At 45.9% G+C, this 14,420-nt stretch overlaps 1 protein-coding gene across 14 annotated transcripts in view; it reads right to left on the bottom strand.

Moving 5' to 3' along the window:
- cacna1c (calcium channel, voltage-dependent, L type, alpha 1C subunit) overlaps positions 1 to 14,420 on the bottom strand; it is a 269,744-nt gene that overhangs the window by 73,760 nt on the left and 181,564 nt on the right. For all 14 annotated transcript variants that reach the window (XM_029114494.2, XM_029114487.2, XM_029114488.2 and 11 more), the window contains one exon: positions 5,753 to 5,892. In XM_029114494.2, coding sequence (XP_028970327.2) covers positions 5,753 to 5,892 — 140 coding nt within the window. The remainder of the gene's footprint in view (positions 1 to 5,752; positions 5,893 to 14,420) is intronic.

The raw sequence follows: 14,420 nt of genomic DNA, 5'->3' as shown, positions 1-14,420 counted from the left end.
GTGGGTGTGTGTGCGTGTGTCTGTATGTGTGTGTGTGTGTGTTTTTGTGTGTGTGTCTATATGTGTGTGTGTCTATGTATGTGTGTGTGTGTGCAGCGAGGGCGGAATGCACTTTGGCTTGTTAAACACCAGGTACACACACCCTCATCAATATGTATAGCATCTGCTGGGAAAGTCACTCATCACCATTAAAAAAACACACACCTACACACACACCCCTTTCCTCCGCTCCTGTTCATTGCCTGGTGTTTGGTGCGTTTTCAGCCACTTACACATAATGTAACCAATGTAAACACTCAAACCAACAAGACCTCACAGGGACCGGATCCGTCAGAGCGTCGCAGTTCGAGCCCATCCTGTAGTCTGCGTCAGCTGAACTCACTCAAGTCCAAACTCACGGGCAACAGACGCTCACGTTTCCGCTACGTTGGACGGGTCTGAGAGGATCATCCTGGGGGGGGACCCGGGCCAATGCTGAACTCTGTGCAGCCCGGGAGCCAGAAGTGTGTGAATAAGCACGTGTGCACGTGTACGTGCGTGCGTAGGCATGTGTCTGTACTGTGAGTGTTTGCATCTTTCTCTCTCTCTCTCTCTCTTTCCGGTCTTTGGTTCTTTCACTCTTGCTCTTTCTCTACCTGTTCTTTCAGAGCAGCCCGGAACCATTCTACCTCCACCCGTCCTCCTGCCTCCTCCACCTAAAACCCACCTCCACCTCAAACCCCCTCCTCTCCACGCCCCTCTTCCCCCGTCCCTGCATAAATGCAAATTATTCCAGATGAATGTAATTGCACGGATAACAGGATGTCTCCTAATCTTCTCTTCCAGCGAAAGGCCAAAAGGAAAAAGTTGAGGAGAGAACAAATTGCACTCAGAAAAAAGCGAAAGAAAGAGAGGAGGGAGAGTGAGAGAAAGAGAGTGTGAGAGAGACACAATCTCAAGAAGAAAAGTGATTTTGAAACCTTTCAAAAACAAAGAACTCATCTAAAGAGAGATTAACCTGGAGAAACTCCCCCTTGGCCAGCTGGCTTTGGGGCTCCATTCATATGAAGACTCCCGAGAGCCCCTGTATGCCACACAATCGGCGCCAACCAGATCATGAGGCAACAAACATTGCATTGTTGGAGGTAGAGTGGGGGGGGGGGGGCTGTGCAGCCTGGCATTGCTCCAGTGGTCAGGGAGAAAGAGTCTTGGGTACTTCTCCAAGTGTTGCCTCTTACTAATCAGGAGGTCCTCGGTTACTGTACCTTTATTTCACAGTGAGGGTTCCTTAGCTACAGTACGTTTATTCCACAGTGAGGGTTCCTCGTCTGCTGTACTTTTATTCCACAGTGAGAGTTCTTCGGATGCTGTGCCTTCATTTCACAGTGAGGGTTCCTTAGCTAAAGTACATTCATTGCACAGTGAGGGTTCTTAGGCTGCGGTACCTTTATTCCAGTGAGGGTTCTTTGGCTGCGGTACCTTTATTCCACAATGAGGGTTCTTCGGCTACTGTATGTTTATTCCACAGAGAAGGTTCTTCGGCTGTGGTACCTTTATTCCACAGTGAGGGTTCTTCTGCTACTGTATGCTTATTCCACAGTGAGGGTTTAAGGTTTCCTTGGCTGCTGGCCTGGCTTTCGGTTTGTAATCAGTTTTGCCTCTTTCCAGGTGGAGGGGCGGAGGTTGGTGTTAAACTGCTGCCCTAGCCAGCCATTCTGCAAGTGCTTGGCTGTCTTAACTCCTGAGTGAAGCCTATTCTTGGCGGCTCTATAGAGGACTTGTCAATAAAAAAACATGACACTGTAGTTATATTTAATGGCTAAAGTGGACCGTCCTTTGGTTGAGGCAGTTTGTGTGTGATCAATCTCACAATGTGCGCTTCCTTTTTGTTGTCAAGACGCTGCTCTTGTCATTGTGGCTCAGACTGTCAGCACAGGCTATTGTTTTAATTCACAGTTTTTGCTACATACATTTATTTAATATATTTGTTTATGGATATCAGTGTACCGTGTTGAACTTGAATAACTCTCGCTCTAACAGCTTCTGTTGTTTGTGTGATACGCTTTGTATTTATTACATGGAGAGGGGCTCAGTGACGCCAGACCCGTGCGAGTGTTTCCAGTCTCCTGTCCTCTCCCAGCCCTGTGCTCTGAGGCGTGGCGGGTCGGAATCAGAGCAGAGGGACACTGTTGTCAGGGACGACGACGTTGTCATCAGGGAGGAAGTTGCCATCCTACGCAACCGTTTGTGTCGTTTCCATTGATTTGGGTTTATTGTTTGAATTCTACATTTTCATTCAAAGTTGTCTCCAATTGTTTTGTCACTGTCATGTCTGGTGGTTTTAGACACCAGGAAGAATAGCTGCTTCTTTTCTAGCTGAAAGGTTCTGGATAAGCTCCACTTACTTGTCTACATTAAAGCAAAAGAAACACACAAAACATCTATCTCATGTTTTATTAATAAGTGATATCCCAGACAGGTAGAGGACAATGCATGGCAAACATTTCAGAAAATCTAAACCCTTAAAGATGAGAAATCCTTTCAAATTGAGGAACAGAGGCTTTTAACCCAACGACACACAAACAGAGAGCGATGTTTACCAAAGTGAGAGAGCTCCCGTGGGTCCAACGAGGATTCGGACATGGTAACGTTGATCAGGCTAGACTCTGAGTTACCCCTACTGAAGTCAAATCTTCTCTGGTAAAGGGGTTACGCTTTATGGATAGTCAAAATGATGCTCGACAGATAATCATACTGTCAACAAACTAAAGTAACTGCTTGCTAAGCTTAGATTGAAGGTTACGTTTACAGTGTTACAGAAAGGGTTAGGGGGAGGATGAGGTTTTAGGTTACCAGAGTTAGAATATAGTTAAGCGTTATTGACAGTCTGTAGGTCGTCTGTAAAGCATCTCATTAATGAAAGTGTGTACTGAAAAAGGCACCGGCTGCCATAACAGCTGCCAGTCAATAGGGCTGTTATTCTTTACTCTGTGTGTATGGCGTCCGTCAAAGGACTAATAATGTACTTAAATGCTCAAAGTGTCGTTGAACTCATTTGTTGTATGTCTACTTTTGTCTCATTGCGTGTCGGGAAACATTTTAGTTATCCCACGGTACAATTTACAGTCTCTCTGTTCCAAACGCTTCATAATAATACAAAATGTTTAAGCAGAAGGCATCTCCACACACACACAAACATACACACACAAGCACACACAAACATACACACACAAGCATACACACACAAACATACACAAACATACACACACAAACATACACAAGCATACACAAACGTACACACGCACAGTCTAGTATTACTAAATTACTGTAACCTCAACTTAACCTCAACCTTAACCCTAATCCTAACCCTAATCTTAACCTTAACCATAACCCTGACAACACTTAAACCGAAACTTAACCTAGCCCTAATGCCTAACCCTGACCCTAAACCTAACCCGCAATCCCTAAACATAACCTAGCCCAAATTGTAAGTTTCACCTAAACAAAAAATCTAGTTTTTCCTAGTAGGGACCCCACAAAGCACACCTCTAAACCCCTACAGTCCGAGACCCAGTTGGCAACCAAGTCCCTGTAGAGTGCACTACAGAGAGCACAAGGGAGCCATTTGGTACTCTGGGATCCTGTTGATTTGAGTCCCCAGATTGACGCCACAGGGACAGCTAGTCTTCCTGGGTTCTGAACACCTAATCAATTCAACAGGGTGGAAGTAGCGCTGGCCTGTCCACAGACTATACAATGACCTGCAGACTTAAGGTGCCTATTGTATATTAACATAGTTTAGGTTTTAAAACGGCAGCCATGTTAGGACCTTTCTGTAGTAAAACATTTCTGTGATCTCGGGAAACACAAGCGAAAAAAGAGGAAGAGAGAAACAGAAAGAGGGGGAGTGAGAAAGAGAGAGAGAGAGATGAGTGCATTCTGTTATTCTGTCATTCATTATGTGAAACCTGGGGCTCAGACACTTAGACACATCCATTTCCTCATATTCTACACACACACAAACACACACACACACACACCATCCCTCAAAGCAAAGAAACGCTAATCTAGCGTGACACGCCTTCCTACGCCATATCAGCCTCACTCCAATGCCCCTTCCTCTCCTCGCTGCCCCCCACCCCACAATGCCCCCCCCCCCTCGTCCGTCCCCTGCCTAACACGTAGATAGGGGGAGTAAACACACATGAAGACAATGCACCCAGCAGCCCAGTTACCGGCTGTCAGGTTGCACTCAGGAGGAGGACAGAGAAACTGCCGTCAGTGATGGAGCCATTTGGGGGTCGTGTGGGCCCTTCACGGGCATTCTCTCAGCTGCTTTTAGTCTCTCTGGTTGTTCGTCTCTGTCTTGCTCTCTTTCTCTCTTTCTCCCCCCCTCTCTTTCTTTCTTATCCTCTGCTTTATCACTCTTCCTCCCCCCCCTCTCTCTCTTTCTTATCCTCTGCTTTATCACTCTTTCTTCCCCTCTCTCCCTATTTCTTATCCTCTGTTTTATCACTCTTTCTTTTCCTCTCTCCCTATTTCTCTCTGTCTTTGTTTCTCTCTCTCTTTCATCCCTCGCTCTTTTCTTTCTTTCTCTCTTCCAGCCCCCCCCCTTTTGGCCAGTCTATCAGTCTTTTTCCCCCTCTCTTTTATTTCCCTTCTCCCTTTCTGTCTATCTCTGTCTGAGACTCTCCACAGTGCCTGTATGCTCATCAGGACCAGCCCACGGCCCGTCTGTAAGTACAGAGGGACACAGACAGAGGCATGGAGGAGAGGGAAAAAAGAGGGATGGCTTCATTCGTTCTCCCCAGGCTGCACCTGTCTGACGGGGTAATTTTCCACTCTCTTCATTACTCTTTCTGAGACGTGAGGCCTCTGTGAACTGTTACAGCAAGAAAGAGTGAGAGAGAGGAAAGAAAACAGTAGAAGAATGAACACCAGGGTAGTGGGGTCAGTTCCCACAGGGCTCTAACAGACAAAACATAATAAGACATAAGAGCTTCACAGAAACTGTGTTCTATACATTCATGGGACATAATCACGAAGGACATCAGTCATATTAGTCCCTTTCACATCTCAGCCCTACGTTCACTTTTAGTATTGGGCCACACTTACACACACACACACACACACACACACAGATCCCACAGGACAAAGGAGCAGAGATGATCCCCACTGATGTCGGTCGGTATTAGTGGTATACGATAAGATCCGGGTCAAAACTGAATGAAATAAATCATGTTGTGAAGAGGGAAGACATACTGTGAGTTGTAGATACGGGAGAGCTCAACCAAACTACCCATGCTGAAGGAGGTTGTAGTTCACCGCACCCTCTGTCGGGTTAGGGTTCATCTAATCTAGTCATGAAAGATAATGCTTTGCTTCCACAGCAGAAACCCTGTCATATAAAAGGGTTTCAACGAAAACAAACCAATCAATATACATAAATCAATCAGCAAATAAGGTAACCGGCGAAAAAATATATATAATTTGAATGATGAGGGCCTTCGATTCAAAGACGCCAAACAGATCTTGAAGGCCTTTTTATTTCTATGTGTGATTAGTTGATTGGTTGACTGGATGACTGAACACTTGTTTGATTGGTTGACTGGATGACTGAACACTTGTTTGATTGGTTGACTGGATGACTGAACACTTGTTTGATTGGTTGACTGGATGACTGAACACTTGTTTGACTGGTTGACTGGGTGATTGGTTGACTGGGTGATTGGTTGTCCGGGTGATTTGTTGACCGGTTGATTGTCATACTCACCCCACAACCACGATGATGAAATCCAGCAAGTTCCATCCATTCCTCAGGTAAGCGTTGGGATGGAAGAGCAGTCCATACGCTATTACCTTCAGAAAGGCTTCTACCGTGAAGATGATGAGGAACAGATACTCCACTCGCTCCTACAGAAACAGAAACGGGATGAAGATTACCTCATTATCCATTTTACACAAGGACCACTAAAGACTCAGCTTTAGACTGAGAAAAGAATGAAGCGGAGGGCAAGAGAAGGAGAAAGGTGGCGAGAGAGAGCCAGGTAGAGTGAAAGAGAAAGAATGAGGGAGTGATATATAAAGAGAAGATGAAAGGATATTGTTTCTATGATTCAATATTAGCTGTAATAAATAAAAACAAGAGGGCTGCATTTAAACCCAGACGTTTTAAATGTTCTCTGAAATGTCAAGCGCTTGATTTACACCCGTACTTAGGGGAGAACATCTTGCTACGTCTGCAGTGATACATTTGTGTGGATGTGTCTGCCGTTGCTGTATCGTTAATCAATATAATGAGAACATACGAAAGATCTTGAGCTCAGAGGAAGGAATAAAACACACACCCTCAGATCTACACACACATCATGAACAGCACACATAGAGACCTGCAAAGTCGGAATAGTAGACTGGGAAAAGCTGTCAGTCCAGGAGATAAACACAGACACACACACACACACACAAATACATACACACAAAGACTGAATACATCTCCCCCTATTCTTCTCCATAGAGAGTTGCTGTATACTGAAGGCCCGGGACACACACACATACTGAAGGTAACGGACGTGACCGTTAAGTAGTTGTGACTGGAAGTCAGTACTAATGTGTTTTATACACGGCCTGGTTCTGGGCGGCCCGTCTGCCCTTTACTTTGTGGCTCATGGACCTTGGTGGCCTGTCCATGTTCTGACTCGCTTTATGTGGAAACCCAACGTGGAGACGGACAGCCTGTGATTAGACTCCTGACTGCCCCATCTGCCCTTAAGACAGCCCAAGTCAGTGTCCTTCAGTGATGATCACTGTTCGCCAGCAGCCGAGCACCACACGTCTCACCACACGTCTCACCACACGTCTCACCACACGTCTCACCACCTGTCTCACCAACCGTCTCACCACCCGTCTCACCACCTGTCTCACCACCTGTCTCACTATGCGTCTCACCACCTGTCTCACCACCCGTCTCACCACGCGTCTCGCCACCTGTCTCACCATGCGTCTCACCCTGCGTCTCACCACCCGTCTCACCACGTGTCTCACCACACGTCTTACCACTCGTCTCACCACCCGTCTCGCCACCCATCTCGCCACCCGTCTCACCATGTGCCTCTCCACCCGTCTCACCACCCGTCTCACCACGTGTCTTAGACCGCATTGCACCACCCGAGATGGCTAACCTTCAGGACACTACCATCCATGGGGCGTTGGGGAGACTGTGTGTAGACTGGGAGGTGCTTGCAGAGACAGGTACCCTGACCCTTCTACGGTGAGGAGGCGAGGGAGAGAGAGGGAGGGAGAAAAAGGGAGAGAAAGTGTCATGGCCAATCGAGGTCACCAGAACTCCCTGAGGAAGCAATAACTGTGCTTCAGTGTATGTGATGGAAGACGGCTTTGTTCTGTCATTGTCTCTTTCTCTGTCCTCTGTGTCGCAAGTAAATAGAGACAGCGGGGGAGACAAGTGTATGGTTGAATTCCAGTCTCTCTTTCTCTCTCACTCTCTCACCCACTTTCTCTGTCTCACTCCGTCTCTTTCTATCACTCCATTTGTCTCACTCTACCTTTCACCCACTGAAATTCTAATTGCTTCATTAGCCCGACGTTACATTGTACAAATTGCCAAATCGTATCCTGGGAATAATACCATGATTGTGTAAATAAATAGTTACATAAATATTATTTGAAATGATATCATAATGATCACTCTCTCTCGGTCACAGATGCTGATCAGAACATCCCGTCTTCCTAAAATTCCACTGCCTGCTCAGCATTTCGGGATCAGATGGGATCATGGGAACTATCCGGGGTTGGCCACAGGGGTCACGATGTCTGTGTTTACACAGTAACACCCAATTCTGACCTCTTCCTACAGACTGGTCTTCTGACCAATCACATCTGATCTCTTCGTGTCTTTTCTGGAGGCGTTCTGATTGGTCAGAAGGCGGAAGAGTGGAACAAACATATCTGTATGTGCCTGTGTAAACGCCACATGCCCGTGGATCCCAAAACACACCCTATTTCCTAATGCATGACATCTAGCCCTATAAGCCCTGGTCAACCCACGCTATATTTTGGGATACAGCCTACGTATTGTACGTCCCGGTCTGGATGTGAGCGAGAACACCCCACCCAGGCCGTCATCTACCCCTCCACCCAACCGCCCATTTAATCCTGCTACTCTAGCCCACGTGAGTCCATCTATCGTGGGACACCGACACAGATGCCGGCCCCTCCTCTTCCAGACCCCCCCTCCGGAAAACTTCCATTCCCAGGACCAGGGAGGGGGACGAGGACCTCGCCAGGTCTGTTCCCACCAGTCCAGCCCTGGGAACCCCAGCACTGCCGGCTGGGCATATCTGGCTGGATCTACGGTACAAAGGTGTGTCCCATATTCACCTACAGCGATGCTTTTAATTAAACTCTGCAGCCGAGCTGTCAACCATAAATATACTTTACATTTTTCCCTCACCGAAAAAGAGTTTGTTAATGTACTGGATTTAATAAGTATCCTTTCGTGGTCGGATTTAATTCTATTAATATGTCAGCAAGAACGGCACCCTTGGGAAAAAGCCATGGGAATTTATCATCTGAGGAAGGGGACTGATTCATTGACCCTCTCCCTGTTCTACGCTAGCCAGGCTGTGTGTTGGTCAGGATCCACGGCCCAGTCAGTGTCATTAATCCGTGACAATATCAATTAATCAGTTAATCACCTCAAAAAAAGCCCAACGTTTCAACCCTCTGGGCCGGGCCTAAGGCCTTCATTCATTTACAGGGATCTTTTTTTTGTACTGAAGAATTGCCGGTGGGCAAAGACAGGTACTGAAAACACACACACGCGCACACACACGCGCACACACACGCATGGACAACGTCTGCAGTGAGGCAGGACGTGAACAGTAAGCAGAATGGATGACTGCCTGTGATTGCAGGTCACAAGAGGGACAGTGACTGAGAGCCTCGTTCGTCTGTTGTCATAGTACCGCTGGGCCTGTTTGGCCTGCGGACCCTGGTTTAAAGAGCCCGACACTGGCTTTGAAGTCTCCAGAGACAGACCTTACTGGGAGGCATGGAGTGAGGGGAGAGAGAGAGAGGGACAGATAGAGACAGAGGGAGACAGAGAGGGATGGAGGGATAGTCAGAGAGGGATACAGAAAGAAAGAGATTCAAAGAAATTTAATAAATAGGAAAAGGTCAGAACACTCACTGTACGATGGTGATTTTTCCCACAGAACAAGACTCAGATGACCTAAACCCCAACACTAACCCTCACCACTCAAGACTCAGATGACATAAACCCCAACACTAACCCTCACCACTCAAGACTCAGATGACATAAACCCCAACACTATCCCTCACCACTCAAGACTCAGATGACATAAACCCCAACACTAACCCTCACCACTCAAGACTCAGATGACATAAACCCCAACACTATCCCTCACCACTCAAGACTCAGATGACATAAACCCCAACACTATCCTCACCACTCAAGACTCAGATGACCTAAACCCCAACACTATCCTCACCACTCAAGACTCAGATGACATAAACCCCAACACTATCCTCACCACTCAAGACTCAGATGACCTAAACCCCAACACTATCCTCACCACTCAAGACTCAGATGACCTAAACCCCAACACTATCCTCACCACTCAAGACTCAGATGACCTAAACCCCAACACTATCCTCACCACTCAAGACCCAGATGACCTAAACCCCAACACTATCCCTCACCACTCAAGACTCAGATGACCTAAACCCCAACACTAACCCTCACCACTCAAGACTCAGATGACCTAAACCCCAACACTATCCTCACCACTCAAGACCCAGATGACATAAACCCCAACACTATCCTCACCACTCAAGACTCAGATGACCTAAACCCCAACACTATCCTCACCACTCAAGACCCAGATGACCTAAACGGAGGAGCAGAGCATTATTTCTCAGAATCAGTGGTTTGGTGTTTCCTCTGTGACAATGGTTATTGTTATGACAGTAGGTCCTTTCCTGCCTTCCAGTAAATGATCCCCTAGAAAACCTGGGCTCTGCTGTGGAATTCGCAGTTGTTTCTCTAACCACATACACACACACACACACACACAATCAAACAGAGGCAGCAGACTGGCGTGTTACCACATGCACAGAATCCCTGTCCAAACCCACACATTCAATGTGTGTGTGTGTGTGAATGCGTGTGTGTTTGTGTGAGTGCACATGTATGTGTGTGTGTGTGTGTGTGCCTCTCTGTGTGTGTGTGTGTGTGAGAGAGAGTGAGTGGGTGCACTCTTCCAGCTTCCAGACAGCCAGAAAAACAGCCAAAAAAACACCAAGGATCTATTCCCACAAAAACATACGGTAACGGGAGTGACCTTCTGTGGACAGACAGACAGGCACAAAGGCAGGCAGGCAGACAGGCACAAAGGCAGGCAGGCAGACAGAGAGACTGACATACAGATGGCTTTCTTCCCAGATCTCTTAAACACATATCTCTGCTCTATCCATTAGGTTCAAGTACCATTTCACATTTCAAATTCCTTGAGCCATTTCTCTAGTCTCCCTATAACACGAGATCAGCACGGGCACTGTTCAGACCTGGGCTCTGGGTTAGCTCAGTGAAATGCTGCTAACACATCCAAAGGTTGTAAATACTATCTGTGCCCAGCTTTGTCCTTGGGTACAGCTGACGTCCATCCAAGGCAGAGCTAGCCAAACACCACCTCTCCAAAAGCAGGATAATAATGACTTACATCTTATATTTTAGGTCCACTGTAGACCTTTGTATAAATACTACTGAAACCCACACACACACACCTACACACACACAATCAAACAAACAAGTTCACATAGACGCACACAACCTAACGCTGTTTAAGGCAAGTAATAAACAAACAAAGGTTAAGAAACAGCTTGGGTTGCGTGGACATGTTCTAGCCTGGTTTAAATCTTATTTATCTGAAAGATATCAGTTTGTTAGTGTGGATGGCATATCCTCTGACAAGTCAAAGGTATACTTTGGTGTTCCTCAAGGATCGGTTCTGGGCCCATTATTGTTCTCACTATATATGCTCCCTCTGGGTGATGTAATCCGAAATCACAATGTAAACGTTTACTGTTTCGCTGATTACACACAGTTATATATTTCAATGAAGCATGGAGAAGCCCCTAAATTAGCTACTTTGGAAGCATGCGTTTCAGATATTAGGAAGTGGATGACAGAGAATTTCTTGCTCTTAAACTCAAGGAAAACAGAAATGCTCGTTTTAAGACCCAAGAAACAAAGAGCGTTGTTAGCAGATCTCACTGTGAACCTTGACGGCTGCATGGTCGTATCCCAAAAAACTGTAAAGAACCTTGGCGTTACCCTTGACCCTGACCTCTCCTATGAAGAACATATAAAATACACTCACCTAAAGGATTATTAGGAACACCATACTAATACTGTGTTTGACCCCCTTTCGCCTTAATTCTACGTGGCATTGATTCAACAAGGTGCTGAAAGCATTCTTTAGAAATGTTGGCCCATATTGATAGGATAGCATCTTGCAGTTGATGGCACCAACAACCATGCCACGCTCAAAATTGCTTAAATCACCTTTCTTTCCCATTCTGCCATTCAGTTTGGAGTTCAGGAGATTGTCTTGACCAGGACCACACCCCTAAATGCATTGAAGCAACTGCCATGTGGTTGGTTGATTAGATAATTGCATTCATGAGAAATTGAACAGGTGTTCCTAATAATCCTTTAGGTGAGTGTATGTCTCAAGAGTTGCTTATTTTCAACTTTCGAAACATTGCAAAAATTAGAAACTTTCTATCAAAAACTGATGCAGAAAAATGTATCCATGCTTTCGTTACATCTAGACTAGATTACTGCAATGCTCTTCTCTCTGGTTATCCAGACAAATTAATAAATAAACTTCAATTAGTGCTGCACACGGCTGCTAGAATCCTAACTGAACAAAAATAAATAAATAATAATAATAATAATAACACATTACTCCTGTCCTAGTGTCCTTACACTGGCTGCCTGTTAGGGTTAGGGCTGATTTTAAGGTTTTACTCTTAACCTATAAATCAATACATGGACTTGCTCCTACTTACCTTGCTGAAATGATCCAGCCATACATACCTACACGTAACCTCCGATCGCAAGATGCAGGCCTTTTAATTGTACCTAGAATTTCTAAACAAACAGCCGGCGGCAGGGCCTTTTCTCATAGAGCTCCACTACTGTGGAATGATCTGCCAATTAAGGTTAGAAATGCAAATCAGTGCAAACTTTCAAGTGTCTACTAAAAACTCATCTCTACAGCACGGTTTATGATTAGGTGTAACCCCACTGGGATGCCCTCCCTCCAATGCCTTTCGGGGAAAGAGTCAATGGCTTGTTGTTGACTCTGTTGCGCACTTGTGCAATTGGGCTGTACACTGCTGGCAATACTCTGCCCTCATTCAGGGGGGTTGCGGTTGGTGGGTGTCCCTTTGGTTGATGCCTGGCAATGTGGGTGGATTGATTTCCTGCCTGTCCGGGGCCTCCCCTGGGTAGGGCCACAGTGTCGCCAGACCCCCCCGTCTCAGTTCCAAGGTGTTACGCTGCTATATTATAGTGCTGGGGGATATGAGGAATGCACTTTCTAACTTTTCTCCGTCTCCTCCAGTTATACATTTTAGGAGGACATGAGGTCCTGGTCCACACCTGCGGAGTACCTGGTTTGGGGGGCCTGTTGCTGTCCCTGTCCTTGTCCACCTGGTCAAACTTTCTAGGATCAAATAGACTCTGGATTAAGCCCAGAGAAATGTATTTATTATTCCAATTGGACTCCGGGCTGACCCTATTAATACCGAACAGACAGGAATGCCCTCACACACACAACCAAAATCAAACAGGGAACAATTAGCATGGCCTCTGTGTGTGTGTATATGTGTTAATGTCTCTCTGTGTGTCATTGTGTTTCTCTCTGTGGGGTTGTGTGTGCGTGTGTATGTGTGTGTGTGTAGCCTCCGTGAGGCACATAATTACTAGAAAACACAATGTTCTCTCTCCTTAACACGACTGACCACCCCGGATCTTTCTCTCTCTCCCCAGCTGCTCCCCTTCAAACCTTGCTAACTAAAATCACACACACACGTGCACACACACACGCACACACACAGACACACACACAGACCCCCACACACACGCATGCTTGCTTGTTTAACTATGCTTGTGAGAAAATTTTTGGGACAACAACTGATGCCCATAAAAAACATATCCTTTCTAACCTCTAACCTTAACCCTAACCTTGACCCCTAAAACCCCTCTATAACCCTAACCATAACCCCAAGTCTAAAAAGCATTATTTACAATGGGTAACTATACCAGTGAGGACATCTGGATCTGAGTACAGCAGTTCACAAACCGAGACACACACAGAAACACACACACACACACACAGATTTTATAGTACTGGATTTGGATCCAGTGGTCAATAGTACATTTTAGGAACCATCCAGAAATCGTCCATGTTGATATATGTACGTGTGGATGCTCAAGGAGACAGCACTCCCTTCTGTAAACAGCCAGTCTGCTCACAGCTGAAACAGAGGGCACTCTTAGAACAAAGCTTCAAATAGGATTCTTTGGCCCCGGAGGAGAATTCTTTACGGTTCCTGGAAGATCTAAACTATTAGTCATGCTGGAGAAAACATTATCATTACTGTCAAATCAGACTCCTCTGACAACCAAATGTTTGTGATGGTGTCCTTTGGTTCAGACAATCTGTCTCAACTCAGTAACTACCAGGTAGTCTACCTCTGTATCTTAGATAACTACCAGGTAGACTACCTCTCTGTCTTCAATAACTACCAGGTAGACCACCTGTCTCAACTGAGTAACTACCAGGTAGACCACCTGTCTCACCTCTGTAATTACCAGTTAAACCCCAATTCATCTCAGTTACTAACAGGTAAACCAGCTGTCTCACCTCAGTAATTACCAGGTAGAACACCAGTCTCACCTCAGTAATTACCAGGTAGAACACCAGTCTCACCTCAGTAATTACCAGATAAACCCCATCTCACCTCAGTAATTAGCAGGTAGAACACCAGTCTCACCCCAGTAATTACCAGGCAAACCACCTGTCTGTCTTCAGTGCAACTAGGCTGAACTTCCTGTATGACATAAGACGTAGTCATGTCTGGTGAATGAATTATGACGGGTGTGATTTGACAACATAAACACAAGGGCTACGCGTTGGGTTTTATTTGTGATTACTTGGTTGTGTTCATAGACGTTTGATGTTTTACCATGTGATGTTTACGCAGTCAAACGGCACACTGTAATATTATATTCATCAGACATGCATACGTCATAAAGGTCATAACCGAAGACACGCCCTACTACATATCACACAGGAAGTTTGACTTTACCACACCGGAAGTCCCACCCACCG

This window comes from Esox lucius, chromosome 18 (assembly GCF_011004845.1).
Source record: "Esox lucius isolate fEsoLuc1 chromosome 18, fEsoLuc1.pri, whole genome shotgun sequence".
Lineage (NCBI taxonomy): Eukaryota > Metazoa > Chordata > Actinopteri > Esociformes > Esocidae > Esox > Esox lucius.
Note: the sequence above shows the minus strand (reverse complement) of the source record. Positions and strands in the feature narration are given on the sequence as shown.